This window comes from Myotis daubentonii, chromosome 2 (assembly GCF_963259705.1).
Source record: "Myotis daubentonii chromosome 2, mMyoDau2.1, whole genome shotgun sequence".
NCBI lineage: Eukaryota > Metazoa > Chordata > Mammalia > Chiroptera > Vespertilionidae > Myotis > Myotis daubentonii.
This window is the reverse complement of record NC_081841.1, coordinates 139,365,533-139,382,416: the sequence shown is the minus strand read 5'-3', so window position 1 is coordinate 139,382,416 and position 16,884 is coordinate 139,365,533. Positions and strand designations below refer to the sequence as shown.

Here is a 16,884-nt window from a genome sequence, read left to right as displayed (position 1 = left end):
AGCTCCCTTTACATGGGATGCTCTTTTTCATCCCAGTTCTTTATCTGTTTTTAGTTATGCTCCAAACACATCATGTCACCACATCTCTATTGCCTTCTTTGACCCTTATCAGAACTCTACACTTGGAAAATTTGTCTTCTGTATGAGCATAATTACCAAAAATAAAACATGTATCACACTGCACTGCTATAACTTTAAGTGTCTGCCTTCTTATATCTGTTTCCCACCCTTGGCTCCAACTAAAGCTCCTAAAAAACAAGGAGTATATTTTAGTAATACTTATATTCTAGACCTAAGCACAAGGGCCTGGCACCTAGTAGGCTTCAAATAAAATACTGAATAAAACTGGGCAAGTCTACATAATAAACTACTCTTAAGAGGACTGAAGGAAGCATATTTAGTTTATAATATGATCATATTCATTGATATTTATTTACCCTCTCTTCTTATGGATTGTAGTACAATTTAGCATTTTCCTCTGGTTATATTGTACATCAAGCATGTCAAACTTGTGGCCTGTGGGCTGCATGAGGCCCACAACGAATATTTTTGTAGCCCAGCCAATATAACAGTATGTAAGAAACGTTTTAATAAAAATTGCGTGACTTAATTTTTACAATATCCTGTTATTGTAAATAATTACAATATACAATAATTAAAATAATCCTATATAATAAAAGGGCAATATGCAAATTGACCCTAACAGCAGAATGACTGGGAATGACTGGTCACTATGACACACACTGACCACCGGGGGTAGACGCTCAATGCAGGAGCTGCCCCCTGGTGGTCGGTGCACTCCTACAGGGGGAGCTCTGCTTAGCCACAAGCCAGGCTGATGGCTGCCAGCACAGCAGTGGTGGCGGGAGCCTCTCCTGCCTCCTCAGCAGCACTAAGGATGTCCGACTGCAGCTTAGGCCTGCTCCCCGCTGGCAAGTGGACATCCCCTGAGGGCTCCCGGGCTGCCAGAGGGATGTCTGACTGCCAGTTTAGGCCCGATCCCCTGGGGAGCAGGCCAAAGCCAGCAGATGGACATCCCTCAAGGGGTCCCAGACTGTGAGAGGGCACAGGCTGGGCTGAGGGACCACCCCCCCCCCCCAGTGCACAAATTTTTGTGCACCAGGCCTCTAGTTATTAATAACAAGCTACAACATTCGCTAATGACTGATTACTATAATCATGTTGCATTCATTTCCCTTACGTGCCTTACGCACAGGTGCACCGTTTCTCCAAAAATACTAGCAGCAAATATTTTAGCAGCCAACTGCCACGCCATTAGTCTCGGACTGACTTGTTTGGTGTGAGCAACAGGAAATATTTCTCTTCAGAGAACAAGAAAAATAGGTTTATTTGCGTTATGCTTATTAACTTGTGCAGTCATCCAGTGTCTGGTAAGTTAATGTTCAAGAAAAAATATTAATTTTTATTAAAATGTTTTATCATTTTATGTTAATGATTACTCTTTTATTTCAGCCTTTGTTTTCAGCATGTCTCTATCAAAATAAACCTACGTTTCTATGAAAATTGAAGTTTTTGTTTTTTTGCAGCCCACATAAACTTAAACCTTGCTAATTTGGCCCGTGTTAGCCTTTGAGTTTGACATGCTTGTTGTAAATGATGGTCTTTTTGTCCCAACTAGGCTGGAAGATCATACATGATAGACCCTATTTTGTTTCTTTTGTATTCCCACAAGGAAAGAAGCAACCCTAAGTATGTTCCAGGGCAATGCTGCCAAACAGATGGCTTGTTTAATGGATGTACATGGTTCACTACAATTAGCAAAGTTTCTGTATGAAAATGGGCGTAGCTCCTGTAATCTATCTTAGAAATTTCACACACTGCTTGTCTGGCATGCTCTTGAAAGTCAAACTGAGACTGACTTCTTCTTGGGGACATGGAGTAAATGTGCTCTTTCCTATTGTTCCCATTAAGTACAACTAAGAACCTGGGAAGGAGGGAGGGAGGAAAACAAATATAAGAAGACTCTAACACAGCGGTTCTCAACCTGTGGGTCACGACCCCTTTGGGGGTCGAACAACCCTTTCACAGGGGTCGCCTAAGACCATCGGAAAACACATATATAATTACATATTATTTTTGTGATTAATCACTATGCTTTAATTATATTCAATTTGTAACAATGAAAATACATCCTGCATATCAGATATTTACATTATGATTCATAACAGTAGCAAATTACAGTTATAAAGTAGCAACGAAACAGAGCCAAGTTTAAAAAATTTGGCTCTCAAAAGAAATTTCAATTGTTCTACTGTTGATATTTGTCTCTGTTGACTAATGAGTTTGCCGACCACTGTCCTAGGGCAATGGAAACTAAAGAGAAAATAAAGAAATGGGACTACATCAAAATAAAAAGCTCTGCAAAGCAAAAGAAACCATCAACAAAGCAACAAGAAAGCCCACTGCATGGGAGAACATATTTGCCAATGTTATCTCTGATAAGGGTTTAATGTCCAACATTTACAGGGAACTCATACAACTTAACAAAAGAAAGATAAACAACCTAATCAAAAAATGGGCAACGGACCTAAATAGATACTTTTTTAAAAAAAATATATTTTATTGGTTTTTCTACAGAGAGGAAGGGAGAGGGATAGAGAGTTAGAAACATCGATCAGCTGCCTCCTGCACACTCCCCACTGGGCATGTGCCCGCAACCAAGATACATGCCCTTGACCAGAATCGAACCTGGGACCCTTCAGTCCTCAGGCTGACGCTCTATCCACTGAGCCAAACCAGTTAGGGCTAAATAGATACTTTTTGAAAAAGGACATAAGGAAGGCCAAGAGACATATGAAAACATGCTCAAAGTCACTAATCATCTGAGTGATGCAAATCAAAACGACAATGAGGTACCATCTCACACCTGTCAGAATGGCTGTCATCAACCAATCAACAAATTACAAGTGCTGGTGAGGATGTGGAGAAAAAGGAACCCTCGTGCACTGCTGAAGGGAATGCAGACTGGTGCAGCCACTGTGGAAAACAGTATGGAGTTTCCTCAAACTAAAAATAGAACTCCGATTTAACCCAGTGATCCCACTTCTAGGAATATATCCCAAGAAATCAGAAACACCAATCAGAAAGGATATATGCACCCCTATGTTCATAGCAGTACAATTTACAATAGCCAAGATTTGGAAACAGCCTAAGTGCTCAGCAGATGAGTGGATTAAAAAACTGTAGTACATCTACACAATGGCATACTACGCTGCTGTAAAAAAGAAAGAACTCTAACCATTTGCAACAGCATGGATGGAACTGGAGAACATTATGCTAAGCAAAATAAGTCAGTCCGAGTAAGATAAATATCACATGATCTCACTCATTTGTGGAATATAATAAACAACATAAAGGGATGAACAAAAACAGATCCAGAGACAGAGAAGCATCGATCGGATGCTCAAACCTCAGAGGGAAGGTAGGGGAGAGTGGGGGTAAGGGGGAGAGATCAACCAAAGGACTTGTATGAATGCATGTAAGCATAACCAATTGACACAAGACACGAGGGGGGGGGGGAGAATGTGCCAGGGGATAGGGGAGGCTGGGGGAAGGTCAATGGGGGAAAAAAAGGAAACATATGTATTACTATTTGTAATACTTTAATCAATAAAATAAATTTTTAAAAAAGACAAAATCAGCAATGATATAGAGGAATTCAACAAAAATAACAACCAAAAGAATCTAATTGATATTTATAGAACACTACACTCAATTACAACAGAATACATTCTTTTCAAGTGGAAGTTTAGTTAAGATAGACCAAATCCTGGGCAATAAAACAAACATCAACAAATTTAAAAGTATGTAATTCATATGGCACACATTCTCACGCCACAATGAAATAATTAGAAATCAGTAATAGAAAGACAACAGGAAATTCTCCAATCAATGGAAACTAAAAAACATACCTCTAAACAATCTATGACACAAGTCTCAACTGAAAGCAAAATACATCGTGAACTGAATCAAAATGAAAATATAACAATCAAAAAATGTGGGTGTCAGCTCAAACCCTGCTTAGAAATCCTATATAATAAAAGGCTAATATGCAAATTGACCTCCCCACCGGGAGTTCCACTGGAGTTTGACCAGGGGGCGGGGCTAGCTGGCCAACCACCTCCAGCCCCCTCCCCCGATCGGGGGCAGGGCTGGCCAGCCAACCTCCTACATCCTCCCACCCCCCCCACCCCCCGCTGGCCCAGCCTGATCAGCCCCAATCAGGATGTGCCAGCTGGACCCCACCCATGCACAGATTCATGCACCGGGCCTCTAGAGTTTATTATATAAACCCACACAACAAACAGAAAAGAGAAAAAAGAGTCAAACCAACAATCTAAGCTCACATATGAAGAACCCAGGGGAAAAATGGGGGTAGGGGCAAAATAAACCCAAAGCAAGCAGGAGGAAGAAAATAACAAAGAATAGAAATTAATAAAATTTAGAAAAAAATAGCAAACAAGTTTTTAAACATCAACAAAGAGCTGATTCTTTGAAAAATAAAATCAACAAAGTTGACAAACTTCTAGCAAGACTGATAAAGGGGGAGAGGGAGGGAGGGAGGGGGAGAGAGAGAGAGAGAGAGAGAGAGAGAGAGAGAGAGAGAGAGAAAGGACACAAATTACCATTATAGGAATGAAATAGAATATCACCACAGAGATCCTGCAGACATCAAAAGGGTAACAAGGGAATACTACCAATAGTAAAAACTTACACAAAATAGACCAATTCCTCAAAAACACAACCTACCACAAGTCACTCAATATGAAACAGATAATTTGAATAGTCCTATATGCTATTAGGATATTTAAAATCGTAATTTTTTAAAAAATGTTTTTATTGATTTCAGAGAAAGGAAGGGAGAGGGAGAGAGGGATGAAACATCAATGATGAGAGAGAATCATTGATTGGCTGCCTCTTGCATGCCCCCTACTGGGGACTGAGCCTGCAACCCGGGCATGTGCCCTGGCAGAGAAAAGAGCCGTGACCTCCTGGTTCATGGGTCAATGCACAACCACTGAACCACACTGGCTGGGCTAAAATAACAATTTTAAATCCCCTCAAAAGAAATGAACAGGCTCAGACGATTTCACTGGTTTAAAGATGTTTAAAGAATAATGAACCCCAATTCTGCCCAAGCTCTTCCAAATTAAAGTAGGAGATAAAGCACTTCCCAATCCTCTTATAAAGTTAGTATTACCCTGACACCAAAACCAGACAAAGTACAAAAAAAAAAAAAAGAGACTACTACAGACCAATTCCCTCATGAATACAGACAAAAATTCTTAATAAAGTATTTGAAAATAGAATTGAGCAATATATAACAAGAATTCTACACTATGACAAAGTGGGGTTTATTCCAGGGTTGCAAGGCTGGTTCAACAATAGAAATCAATCATCAACACTAATCAACACTAATAAAAGAGAAAAATGGTAATTGGCGTACGACGATACCCTTTTCATTGGCTAAACAGAGCTATATGCAAATTAACTGCCAACTATGATTGGCAGTTAACTGAAACTAAGATTGGCAGTTAACTGCCAACAAGATGGCGGTTAATTTGCATATGTAGGCACAATGCAGGGAGGCGAAAGGGAAAGCAGGAAGAAGCCCCCTGCCACTGACAGTGATCGGGAACCCAGGGGGGAGCTAAGAGCTGGGGGGCAGGGCAAAGGCGGCCTTTGTCCTGCCCCCCAGGGCCGCCTTTGTCCTGCCCCCCAGCCATGATCGGAGAATCAGGAGCCTTTGCCGCCCTGGCCAGTGATAGCAGGAATTAGGGGTGGAGCCAGCGATGGGAGCTGGACACGGTCAAAGCTGGCAGTCCCGGGAGCTAGGGGTCCCTTGCCTGGGCCTAAAGCGGAGCCCACGATCGCGGGGCCGCTGCAGCTGTGGGTCCCCGCTGCCTGAGCCGGACGCCTCAGCCAGAGGCATTAGGCCTGGGCAGGGGCGGAGCCTGCAACCACGGGGAGCTGGGGGTCCCCTGCCCAGGCCTGACACCTCTGCCGGAGGCCTCAGGCCTGGTCAAGGGGCCGAACCGGTGATTGGTGATCGGAGGGTGATGAGGGTCAACTCCTCTGGCCGAGGCATCAGGCCTGGGCGGGGGGCTAAGCCAGGGATTGGGGGGATATGATGGTCCCCTTGCCCAGGCCTGAAGCCTGGGTCAGAGGCGTCAGGCTTGGGCGGGGGGTGGAGCAAGCGATCAGAGGGAGATGGGGGTCCCCTGCCCAGGCATGATTCCTGGGCCAGAGGCCTCAGGCCTGGGCAGGGGCCACAGCCAGTGATCGGGGGGAGATGGGGGTCCCCTGTCCAAGCCTGACACCTCTGGCGGAGGTGTCAGGCCTGGGCAAGGGGCCGATCAGGTGATCGGAGGGTGATGGGGGTCTACGCCTCTGGCCGAGGCATCAGGCCTGGGCAAGGGGCAGAGCCAGCAATCGGAGGGGTCTGGGGGTCCCCTGCCCAGGCCTGATGCCTGGGCCAGAGGCGTCAGGCTTGGGTGGGGGGCAGAACCAGTGATGGGGGCAAATGAGGGTCCCCTGCCCAGGCCTGACACCTCTGTCAGAGGCGTCAGGCCTGGGCAAGGGGCCGATCCTGCGATTGGAGGGTGATGGGGGTCAACGCCTGAGGGCTCCCAGTATGTGAGAGGGGGCAGGCTGGGCTGAGGGACACTCCCCCCCCACCACACCCAGTGCACAAATTTCGTGCACCGGGCCCCTAGTATTAATCATATAAAGCTAAAAAAAATCACATTATTATATTGATCAATGCAGAAAAAGCATTCAACAAGTCAATTTGTTCATGATATGAAAGCTCAGTAAAAATAGGAATAGAGCAGAACTCCACCTTGGTTGAGCATCTACAAAATACGTACAACATACTTAATAGTGAAAGACTGAAGATGGGGATGTCCACTCTTATTCAACACAGTGCTAGAAGTTCCAGCCAGTGCAATATATCAAGAAAAGAAGATAAAAGGAAAAAATAAAACAGTCCATATTTGAAAACAATATGATATAGAAAACAGAAGGAATCTATTCTTCTTAGATCAAAAGAAATCTACAAAAAAATCTCCTAAAACTACTAAGTTCAACAAATTCACAGAATGTAAAGCAAACATTTTTAAAAAACACAACTGTATTTCTAGATATGAACAACAAACCAATATCAAATATAATACTATTTATAATCACTCAAAAAAAAGAATTAAATACTTAGGCACATCTACCAAAACATGTACTGGATTTATATGCTGAAAACTGCACAATGCTGATGAAAGGAATCAGAGAAAAGCTAAATAAATGGGTTGGAAAATTCAACACAGTAAAGATGTCAATCTCTCCAAATTGATATACAGTTCAATGCAATTCCTAACAGGATTTTTTGTACATATAGACAAAAGTATTCTAAAATGTATATGGAAAGGCAAAGGAACTAGGATAAAACAATTTAAAAATGAAGAATAAAGTAGGAGGAATAAATCTGCCCAATTTCAAGACTTAATAGTTATAGTAATCAAGACTGTGGTATTAACAAAGGGAGAGACATGTAGATCAATGGAACAGAGAACCCAGACTCCCACAAAATGCTCAACTGATTTTTGAGAAAGGTGAAAAGAAATTTAATGGAGGAAAGACAATCTTTTTAACAAGTAGAGTAATAGAATATAAACAGGCTAAAACAAACAAACAAACAAAAACCCTTAACCATTGTCTCACACTTTAAGTCAAAATGGATATGGACTTAAATGTAATACGTAAAACTACAAAACTTTTATTTTTTAAAAATGAGGGGAAAATATCTTTGAGATCCAAGACTAAGAAATACTAGATTTGACATTAAAAGTATGATCCACAAAGGAAAAAATTGATAAACTTCATCAAATGAAATACTTTGGCTTTGCAAAGAACATTAAAAAAGTGGCCCAGACAACCTGACTCAGTGGTTGAGCATCAACCTATGAACCAGGAGGTCACGGTTCAATTCTCAGTCAAGGCACATGACCTGGTTGCCTGCTAGATCTCCAGTGTGGGGCATGCAGGAGGCGGCCAATCATTGACCCTCTCATCATTGATGTTTCTATCTCTCTCTCTCCCTCTCCCGTCCTCTCTGAAATAAATAAATAAATATATTTTTTTAAAAAATGAAAAGACAAGCTACAGGCTGTGAGAAATATCTGCGAATTACATATCTGACAAAGACTTGCCAGATTAGTGATTGTCAAGGGTTAAGAAGGGGTAGGAGTGGGAGCAAAGTGAGTATGGCTATAAAATGATAAGGAGGGATCCTGTGGCAATTGAAATGTTCTGTACTTATTTAACTGTCAATATCCTGGTTGTAATGTTGTACTACAATTTTGTAAAATGTTTCAATTGAGGGAAACTAAAGGATATAAGGAGTATTCCTCATTTCTTACAACTCATGTGAATCTACAACTATTTCAAAATAAAGTCTAATTAAAACAAAAATTTTTTAAGTCAACAGTGAAAAGCACAATCATGACTAGTTACCACATAGTAATTTATGTGGAGTATCTAAACCTCAAACACACTGATTAACTAAATATTAATTAGTAAATGTTAATTTTAACATTTACTGTAATATAAATGCCTTAAAAGAAGAGTTACAGCCCTGGCCAAGTAACTCAGTTGGTTGGAGGCATCATCCCCTTCACCAAAAGACTATGGATTCCATTCCAGGGCACCTACGGGAGGCGATGGATTGATGTTTCTCTCTCACATCAATGTTTCTTTCTTCTCTCTCTTCCCCTAAACCCCCTTCCCTCTCTCTCTAAAAAAAAAAAAAAAAAATCAATAAACATATCCTCAGTGAGGATTAAAAAAAAAGTGTGTTACATTTTCAATGCTACTGGTAAAAATCAAATGATTACATCTTCAAGCAAAAAGTCTACATAATTCTACAGTGATGACTTGTCATTGAGATCTCAGAACTTGAGGCCTAATACAGACAACATTTATGCGGCCCTGGCAAAATCTGAATTTTCTTAATCAATAGAGAAATTATTAAAAAACCAATGAATAATAATATGTACTTTCACTTGCCAACACTGTTCTGGAAGTTTCCCTTCTGTATTTTTCATCTCTGACATTGAGACTATCCAGTGGTTCTCAACCTTCCTAATGCCGCCACCCTTTAATACAGTTCCTCATGTTATGGTGACCCCCAACCATAAAATTATCTTCGTTGCTACTTCATAACTGTAATTTTGCTACTGTTATGAATTGTAATGTAAATATCTGATATGCAGGATGTATTTTCATCGTTCACGACCCACGGGATGAGAACTTCTGTAAGGTAAACAATGGAAGCTCATTCAGCTATTCTGATAAATTTAACTAGAATAACTCTGTAACACCCACTATAACCTTGATATTTCTTAAGCCTTTCCAGTTCTATCTCAATGATAAAAAATATTTGGTGTAAACCACTTGTTTCTTATCTCCTCCACCAGTTCCGACTTCGTCAGTAATTATTCTAAGTTTAGAGCAAGAAGAAATGTCCAGACAAAGCTTACTCAAAAAGATCTCCCAACTATAGTACATGCAATTTGGACTCAAATTTTGATCTTATTCTTTTAAAATTTCTGAAATTTACTACCACAATATATATATTTAAAGTTTATATTCTTACAAATGATTTGTTCATGGCACGTTTCACTTCATCAGAACCATCTGAATAGATCTGCTGAAATAATTTGTTTAAAGCTGCATCTCCCTCCAACTTCTCATTCTTTTCTTCTTCCTTGATTTCTCCAACCAATTTATCCCAATTTCTTGTATATAGAGATGATGATGGATATAGGTTCTTTACATCTACAGAGTAAAAAGAAGTGATTAATTAACATGTGTTGATTATGCCAAGAATATGTAAACTTTGTTACCATGGTGTAAAGAACACCTTAGCAAATAATAGGTGATTGAATTTCACTGAACTTCATGTTTGAAATAAGTATCTTTCTGATAGACATCAATAATTAAATTTACACTTCTAAAAACTGAATCAACATAGTGTAAAATATAGCAATCTCTTTTGAAAAAAATAGTTCCATGAAACGTAAACTTTTGATACATTATGCAAAATTAGATGAAGAACAGATTCTTCAAGTTAATAATAGGGGAAACTAAGTGAAAAGTATACAGAAACTTTTTTATATTTACAGAAAAGTGGCAAAGATAGTACAATTATAAAATTAATGTGTTTTTTAAGTTGCTTCATTCAGAAATTTCTCTTATAGACAAGATTTTAATGTTAAAAATGTGACCTTTCCTAAGATACTTATATTTCTTCCAGAGTAGAAATAAACTGTAAATGTAAATAATTATCCATCCTATTCGGCAGTGAGTTAATTCATCAATTCTCTCCCCACATTAAAAATATCAGAATACTTCAATAGGAGATAATAAGAATCGGGTCCATAATATTGAAAAATACTATATGAGATGACCTAGAGTTCAATGCCCACACTATGCACACATAGCAAATAACAGTATTTGTAGGGCACCCTGGGATAAATGGAGGCTGCTTGCAGGCAGACAGATACCAGCCCAGGGACTCAGGGCACTGTCAAGGCTGCCCCAAAGACCAAAGGAATCAAGATCTTGGCACACAAATAATTTAAAAGTAACTAACCTACCCAGTAGCTATAAGAGCAGTTCTGTTCACTATCTAATAGAAATATAATGCAAGCCACATATGTGAACCACATATATAATTAAAAAATTTCTAGTAGCCACCTTAGTAGAAAGAATCAGGTGAAATGCATTTAAATAATATATTTATTTAACCTAATATACACAAAATAGTATCATTTCAACATAAAATAAAAACATTACGGCATTTATTTCTTTTTTTCATACTAAATCAGGCTAGTCATATTTCAAGTGCTCAATAGGTACATGTGGCTAGCAGCTACTATATTAGACAATGCAACACAGAGATTTAAAAAAAACTGATTCAAAGATTTCCTATCAATATATTAGAACACATTAATACTAATCTAAATGTCCTTCTTCCACTACTGCCTCCCTACATCCCCTTCCTCAAAGTAAATGAGAAAACTACTAATTGGTCATTCTGTTTTTCTATCCTTTCTCTTCACTGGTAAACCAACTTTCTCCCTGCCTATCCTTGCCTCAAAACAAAACAAAACTACAACACACCACACAGTTTTATTCAGGGCAAGCGTACTATTTTCACACACTACCGACCTTCCTCTACTGGTAATCTCCTCTATCTCTGTACATTATCACTAGTAGCCAAAGAAAAATTTTAACTTGCCATGAAAATTAAGAGTCTAGGAAACATGGATTAAATTCATCCTAATGAGACTTCCCAGAAAGATGGGAACACAGGTTCAAATTTCCACTGCCCAGATAGGTTAAGCAATGTGCCCTTATCTGCAGTCTGCAGCTTGCAGAACACAGGAATCTGACAAGCATATTAATTCCTTACAAAAATATAACAGGACAGGAGGAATAGCATCTTTATGAACATGCAAAGCATTTAGTTTAGAAAAGTTTGTAAAATTAAAAAAACCTTTATAGTTGATCTCAGAAAAATTTTAACACCTGTAGATAGTAGATGAATTACTGAGCGTAACCTGACTTTCTTGCTCATCCTGTATAATAAAAGGCTAATATGCAAATGACCAATCACTATGATGTGCACTGACCAACACAGGAGCTGCCCCCTGGTGGTCAGTGCGCTCCCACAGGGGGAGGGCTGCTCAGCCAGAAGCCAGGCTCACAGCTGGCGAGCATAGCAGTGGTGGCAGGAGCCTCTCCCGCCTCCACGGCAGTGCTATGGACGTCTGACTGACAGCATCCCCCGAGGGCTCCCAGATTGCGAGAGGGCGCAGGCTGGGCTGAGGGACACCCTCCCGAGTGCACAAATTTCATGCACCAGGCCTCTAGTTCACTATAATATCAAATAACTGCAAAGATACTCATGTCAGCAGAGACTTTTCATTGTTAGAAAATGCAAAAACAATCAGTAAAACAGGTTAACAGAACAACCAGACCCAGACTCTGAAGACCTGGGTTTAGTCCTAGACCAGTGAGGGCGAACCTATGATACACGTGTCAGAGGTGACACACGAACTCATTTTTTTGGTTGATTTTTCTTTGTTAAATGGCATTTAAATATATAAAATAAATATCAAAAATATACATCTTTGTTTTACTATGGTTGCAAATATCAAAAAAATTTCTATATGTGACATGGCACCAGAGTTAAAGTTAGGGTTTTTCAAAATGCTGACACGCCGAGCTCAAAAGGTTCGCCATCACTGTCCTAGACAATAAAAAACGCTAGGTGATCTTAAAACAAGCTGCTTAACCTTTCTGAGCCTATAAACTAGGAGCCTAGAAACAATACTAGGCTGCCTACTATATAGGGCCATTTAAAGTGTTTCTTTTAAAAATGCTTTGAGCTATATATAAACTTCAGCCCCAAAATCTCTGGGAGTCAGCCCTAAGAGAAGCACATAATATTTTACTATGTATTTCAAATAAAGTGGGATGCAGAAGCTTAGTTAAATAGCTTAAATACCAACTTGAAATTCCATTATCCAGCCCCAAATTTCATCCTTAAAAATTATCTGTTGGTGTCAGTTTCCTAATTTTACTAATTATTCTATAGCTTAGTTACAATATTAACATCCAGGAAGGCTAGGTGAAGGGTACATAGAAACTCTATTTCTGCAACTTATGAATTATGAGAATTATTATAATTATGAGAATTATTTCAAAATAAAAAATAATAAAAATGCATGATCTGTTTTCTAAAAAGTTCCACAGGGAAATATGTTTTCTGTTATAGAAGAAAGCAGTGAAATATCTAAAAGTAACTGAAACAGCCCGGCCGGCATGGCTCAGTGGTTGAGCATCAACCTACAAACCAGGAGGACACAGTTCGATTCTCTGTCAGTACACATGACCGGGTTGCAATCCCCAGTGTGGGCTGTGCAGGAGGCAGCCGATCAGTGATTCTCTCTCATCACTGATGTTTCTATCTATCTCTCCCCCTCCCTTCCTCTCTGAAATCAATAAAAATATATTATATATAAATTCATTATATTAGACAATATAGTGCAAGGAATACTTATTCAGTGAATCTCTGAAATTCCAGGAAATTAGAGTTGACAATATCAGCATAGAAAGGAATAAATAAGAAGGGAGAGGAAAGAGGAGAAAATATATCGGTAAATTACTAATCCACTTAAAACTAAAAAAGCACAAATAGGAAAGGCCAACACACACACACACAAACAACAACCTCCAATTGATGTCATAAACTGCAAGGTAAACAATAAATTCAAATTTTCTCTAGGCTTTTGCTGCCATTCATTTGTACTCTTAAGAGTTTAAGAAGTCAGAACCTTCATAAGACGAGCCAATTTGTATTCATTATAGAGCAACCTTATGATACTCGATGTGTCTTATATTGGGAACATAAATAATGAAAACAAAAAGAAAGCTCATTACTATTTAATTTCAACTATATAACACAATTTGAATGTAAAGCTCATCAAAGGCAGAAAACAAACCTGCTACGAACTGTTTTGGCTTAGGCTCTTCTTCTCCCTCGAGCTTTTCCCATCTCACAGCCTCTGACTTTTTCATTTTAATTTCAATCTGCAGAAAACACCAAATAAAATCCATCATTCAATGTAAAATAGACACAAAAAATGCAATTCTCTTAAGTCATCAAAGTTTTATAAGAATTTATAGTGTCCTTGAGATAGTTTCCTTAAATTATACAAGGTTAAATTTGAAGAATTTTGAAACATTTGTTTTTACTTAAAAGCCCTTCAAAAACATACACGTTATAAACTACAATTAAGAAGAATCTTGAAATCCTTACGCTTTTTTTCTTCTAAAGCAATGTCCTCAACCAGGAGTCATACTGACCCCCAAGGGACATTTGGCAATGTAAGAGACACTGTTGGTCTTCACAACTGGGGTGAGGACAAGGAGTACTACTGACATCTAGTGAGGAGAGAGTAGGGCAAGCTAAACCATACAAGACAATATCCATAAAACAATTATCCAGCACAAAATAGAACAGTGCCAACCACCAAGAAACCCTGTCCTAAATGAATTAGTACATTTACATATACATTAACCTGTTTTAGAGTGGAGAAAATTCATTCCACTGTATAAAAAATAATACAATACCAACATTTTCATAATCCTTCACTCAATACTTATTATATACCCACTATGAACAAGGTATAGTCTTCAGGGATATGAGAGATTTTTTTAAATATTTAAGACATGTTCTTGACCTTCCATGGAAGTTACTAAAGAGGCAAATAAATGTTCTAAAAGCTCAGGAGACATCACACCTATATATGAACAGGTAAGATTTCAGGGTACCTTTGAAGAGCTGTGAGAGGAAGGAGTAGCTCCTATGGTGGACAGGGTAGGTCTCCAGAAGCAAAAGAAATAGCCTAAAACTGGAGCCATGAGGTGTGAAGGGGCACAGTGCATCAGGGAGTAGGGAGAAATCCAATTTGCCTCAAGACCAGGATTTATGTGAGAGCAGTGAAAAATATAGATGGGGGAAAAAGGTGTAAGGCAGATTATAAACAGCTCCTGCAAGCTAAACTAAAGTCACTTATTAAAATAAAATGTCAACATTATTCTAAAAGCATATTTTACTCTCTAATCAAGGCTTGTCCCTAAAATCTACACTTACCCTAACATACACTCACATACCACTTGTGTCTACCCTTTTTCCTTATTCAAATAATGCCCTCACCCCCATTTTTAGCCTAGCAAAAATCAGGATTTATAGTGATAGTAAACAGTAATATTTATTATGCAAATAGTTTAAGAATTAAATTCGATTAAAATAACAATAATAATAAAAGAATCAAATTAGAGCCATGGGAGGTTTGGATCAGTGGTTAAAGTGTTGGCTAAGGTTGCAGGTTCCATCCCCAACCCAGTTGGGGGTACGTGTGGGAGGCAATCAATCCATGTGTCTCTCTCGCATTGATGTCTCTCTCTCTCTCTCTCTCTCTCTCTCTCTCTAATAACCAGTGGGGTGGGGGGGAGGGGAATCCTCGGATGAGGAGTAACAACAACAAAAAAGAATCAAATTAGAATTTTATATCCTAACATTTTTTTCCTAAGAAAAAGATTACTTTTATTAATAGAAAAAACTTGCCCAGCTGGTATGGCTCAATGCTTGAGTGTCGACCATGAGCCAAGAGGTCACCAACTTGATTCCAGGTCAGGGAACATGCCTGGTTTGCAGGTTCAATCCCCAGTAGGGGGCAGACAATAGATGATGTTTCTCATTCATCAATGTTTCTCTCTATCCTTCTCCCTTCCTCTCTCTCTAAAAATCAATAAAAACATGTTTTAAAAAAGGCAAATTTAACAAAAAGAAAAGCCTATTCATACCTTAGTTATCTGACTCCTTTAGATGAGATGAATAATTTAAATTAGCAATTACTGGTAATCTCTCTACAACCTGCATTTAGTGTGTGAACCCTTAAAGTTTGCATTTTGAAATACCTTAACAAAACACTTATCACAGAAATACACCTCAATATTTTAATCATTAAGTGATGGTATGGAAGGAATGTGGCTTCTATGTAATCAAATTTTTTTTTTTTTAGCAACATAGAAAGGTAACAAAAAATTGTTTCATAATGAGAAAACATAAAACAAATGTCACTGGGAAAGGGACAAAAATTATAGTATTCTTAATTTAACATATATGTTTAAATTATCCTATCTAATAATAGACAAACATGGTAATTAACCATACCTCCAACACGCTTCCCATTGGCTAATCAGGGCGATATGCAAATTAACTGCCAACCAAGATTGCGGCCGGCAGCCAGGCAGCTGAAGCGAACAGGAGGCTTGCTTTCTCCATTGATGGAGGAAGCCAAAGTTCCCCGCCTGCCGCTACCAGCCTCTGAGCTTGCACTCTAAGAAACAATGTTGCAAGAATAGAAGCTAAACAATCCCCAGAAACCTGCTTTCAGCCAGCCAGGCTTCAGCCAGCAGGACCGCAACATTGTTTCAATTATAGAACAAACGCAGATACCTGCTTTCAGCAGCGGAGGTCTCAGAGCTGCAGCTGGGCCTCAGAGCTAAAGCCGGCTCTCAGCTCCAGTGACAGTCATAGAAGGTAAATAAATCCCAGAATAAAAAAGAAAAAGAAAAAAAGGGGAGGTTGGGAGCTTCAGTTGCCCGCCAGCCTGAAAATGGCCCTCAGCCCCTCACCCAGACTGGCCAGGCACTCCAGTGGGGACCCCCACCCTGAAGGGGGTGTGATCAGCTGCAAACAGCCATCACCCCCTCATCCAGGCTGGCCAGGCACCCCAGTGGGGACCCCCACCCTGAAGCAACAAGATGGCGGCTAATTTGCATACTGAAGGCAGGCGGCAGCGGGCAAGGCTATCCGCGGTCTGGGACCGGATCTGTGACCCTGCCGGGCGGGGGGCAGTGCTTGAGGCTGTCCCCAGGACCAAGACACAGAACTGTTACCCTGCAAGGCGGGGGACAGTGCTTGAGGCTATCCGCGGTCCCGGGACCCGGATCTGTGACCCTTCCTGGCAGGGTGGCAGCTCGCACAGGGGCGGATCAGCCAGGGTTGGGCAGGGCAGGACACCTGGCTTCCACCCAGCCCCAGTCACTCTGGGCAGGTGAGCAGTGCAGAGAGCCTCTGGACAGGGGAGGTAGGCCGGCGGAGAGCGGCCTGTACTCCCCACTTGGCAGTGGTGACAGCTGTGAACGCGCCAAGCGGAGCCTGCAGGCTGAGCTGAAGTAGCGCCTGCAGGCCATCAGTGCCTAGGAGTGGCTGCGCAAGATCCACCTCCTGGC

At 40.2% G+C, this 16,884-nt stretch overlaps 1 protein-coding gene across 2 annotated transcripts in view; it reads right to left on the bottom strand.

Annotated features, from left to right (window-relative positions):
• Nucleotides 1-16,884, bottom strand: part of SUGT1 (SGT1 homolog, MIS12 kinetochore complex assembly cochaperone) — a 67,293-nt gene that overhangs the window by 8,271 nt on the left and 42,138 nt on the right. For both annotated transcript variants that reach the window (XM_059684779.1, XM_059684780.1), the window contains exons 11-12: nt 13,584-13,671; nt 9,668-9,849 (exon numbers count right to left, since the gene is read on the bottom strand). In XM_059684779.1, coding sequence (XP_059540762.1) covers nt 9,668-9,849; nt 13,584-13,671 — 270 coding nt within the window. The remainder of the gene's footprint in view (nt 1-9,667; nt 9,850-13,583; nt 13,672-16,884) is intronic.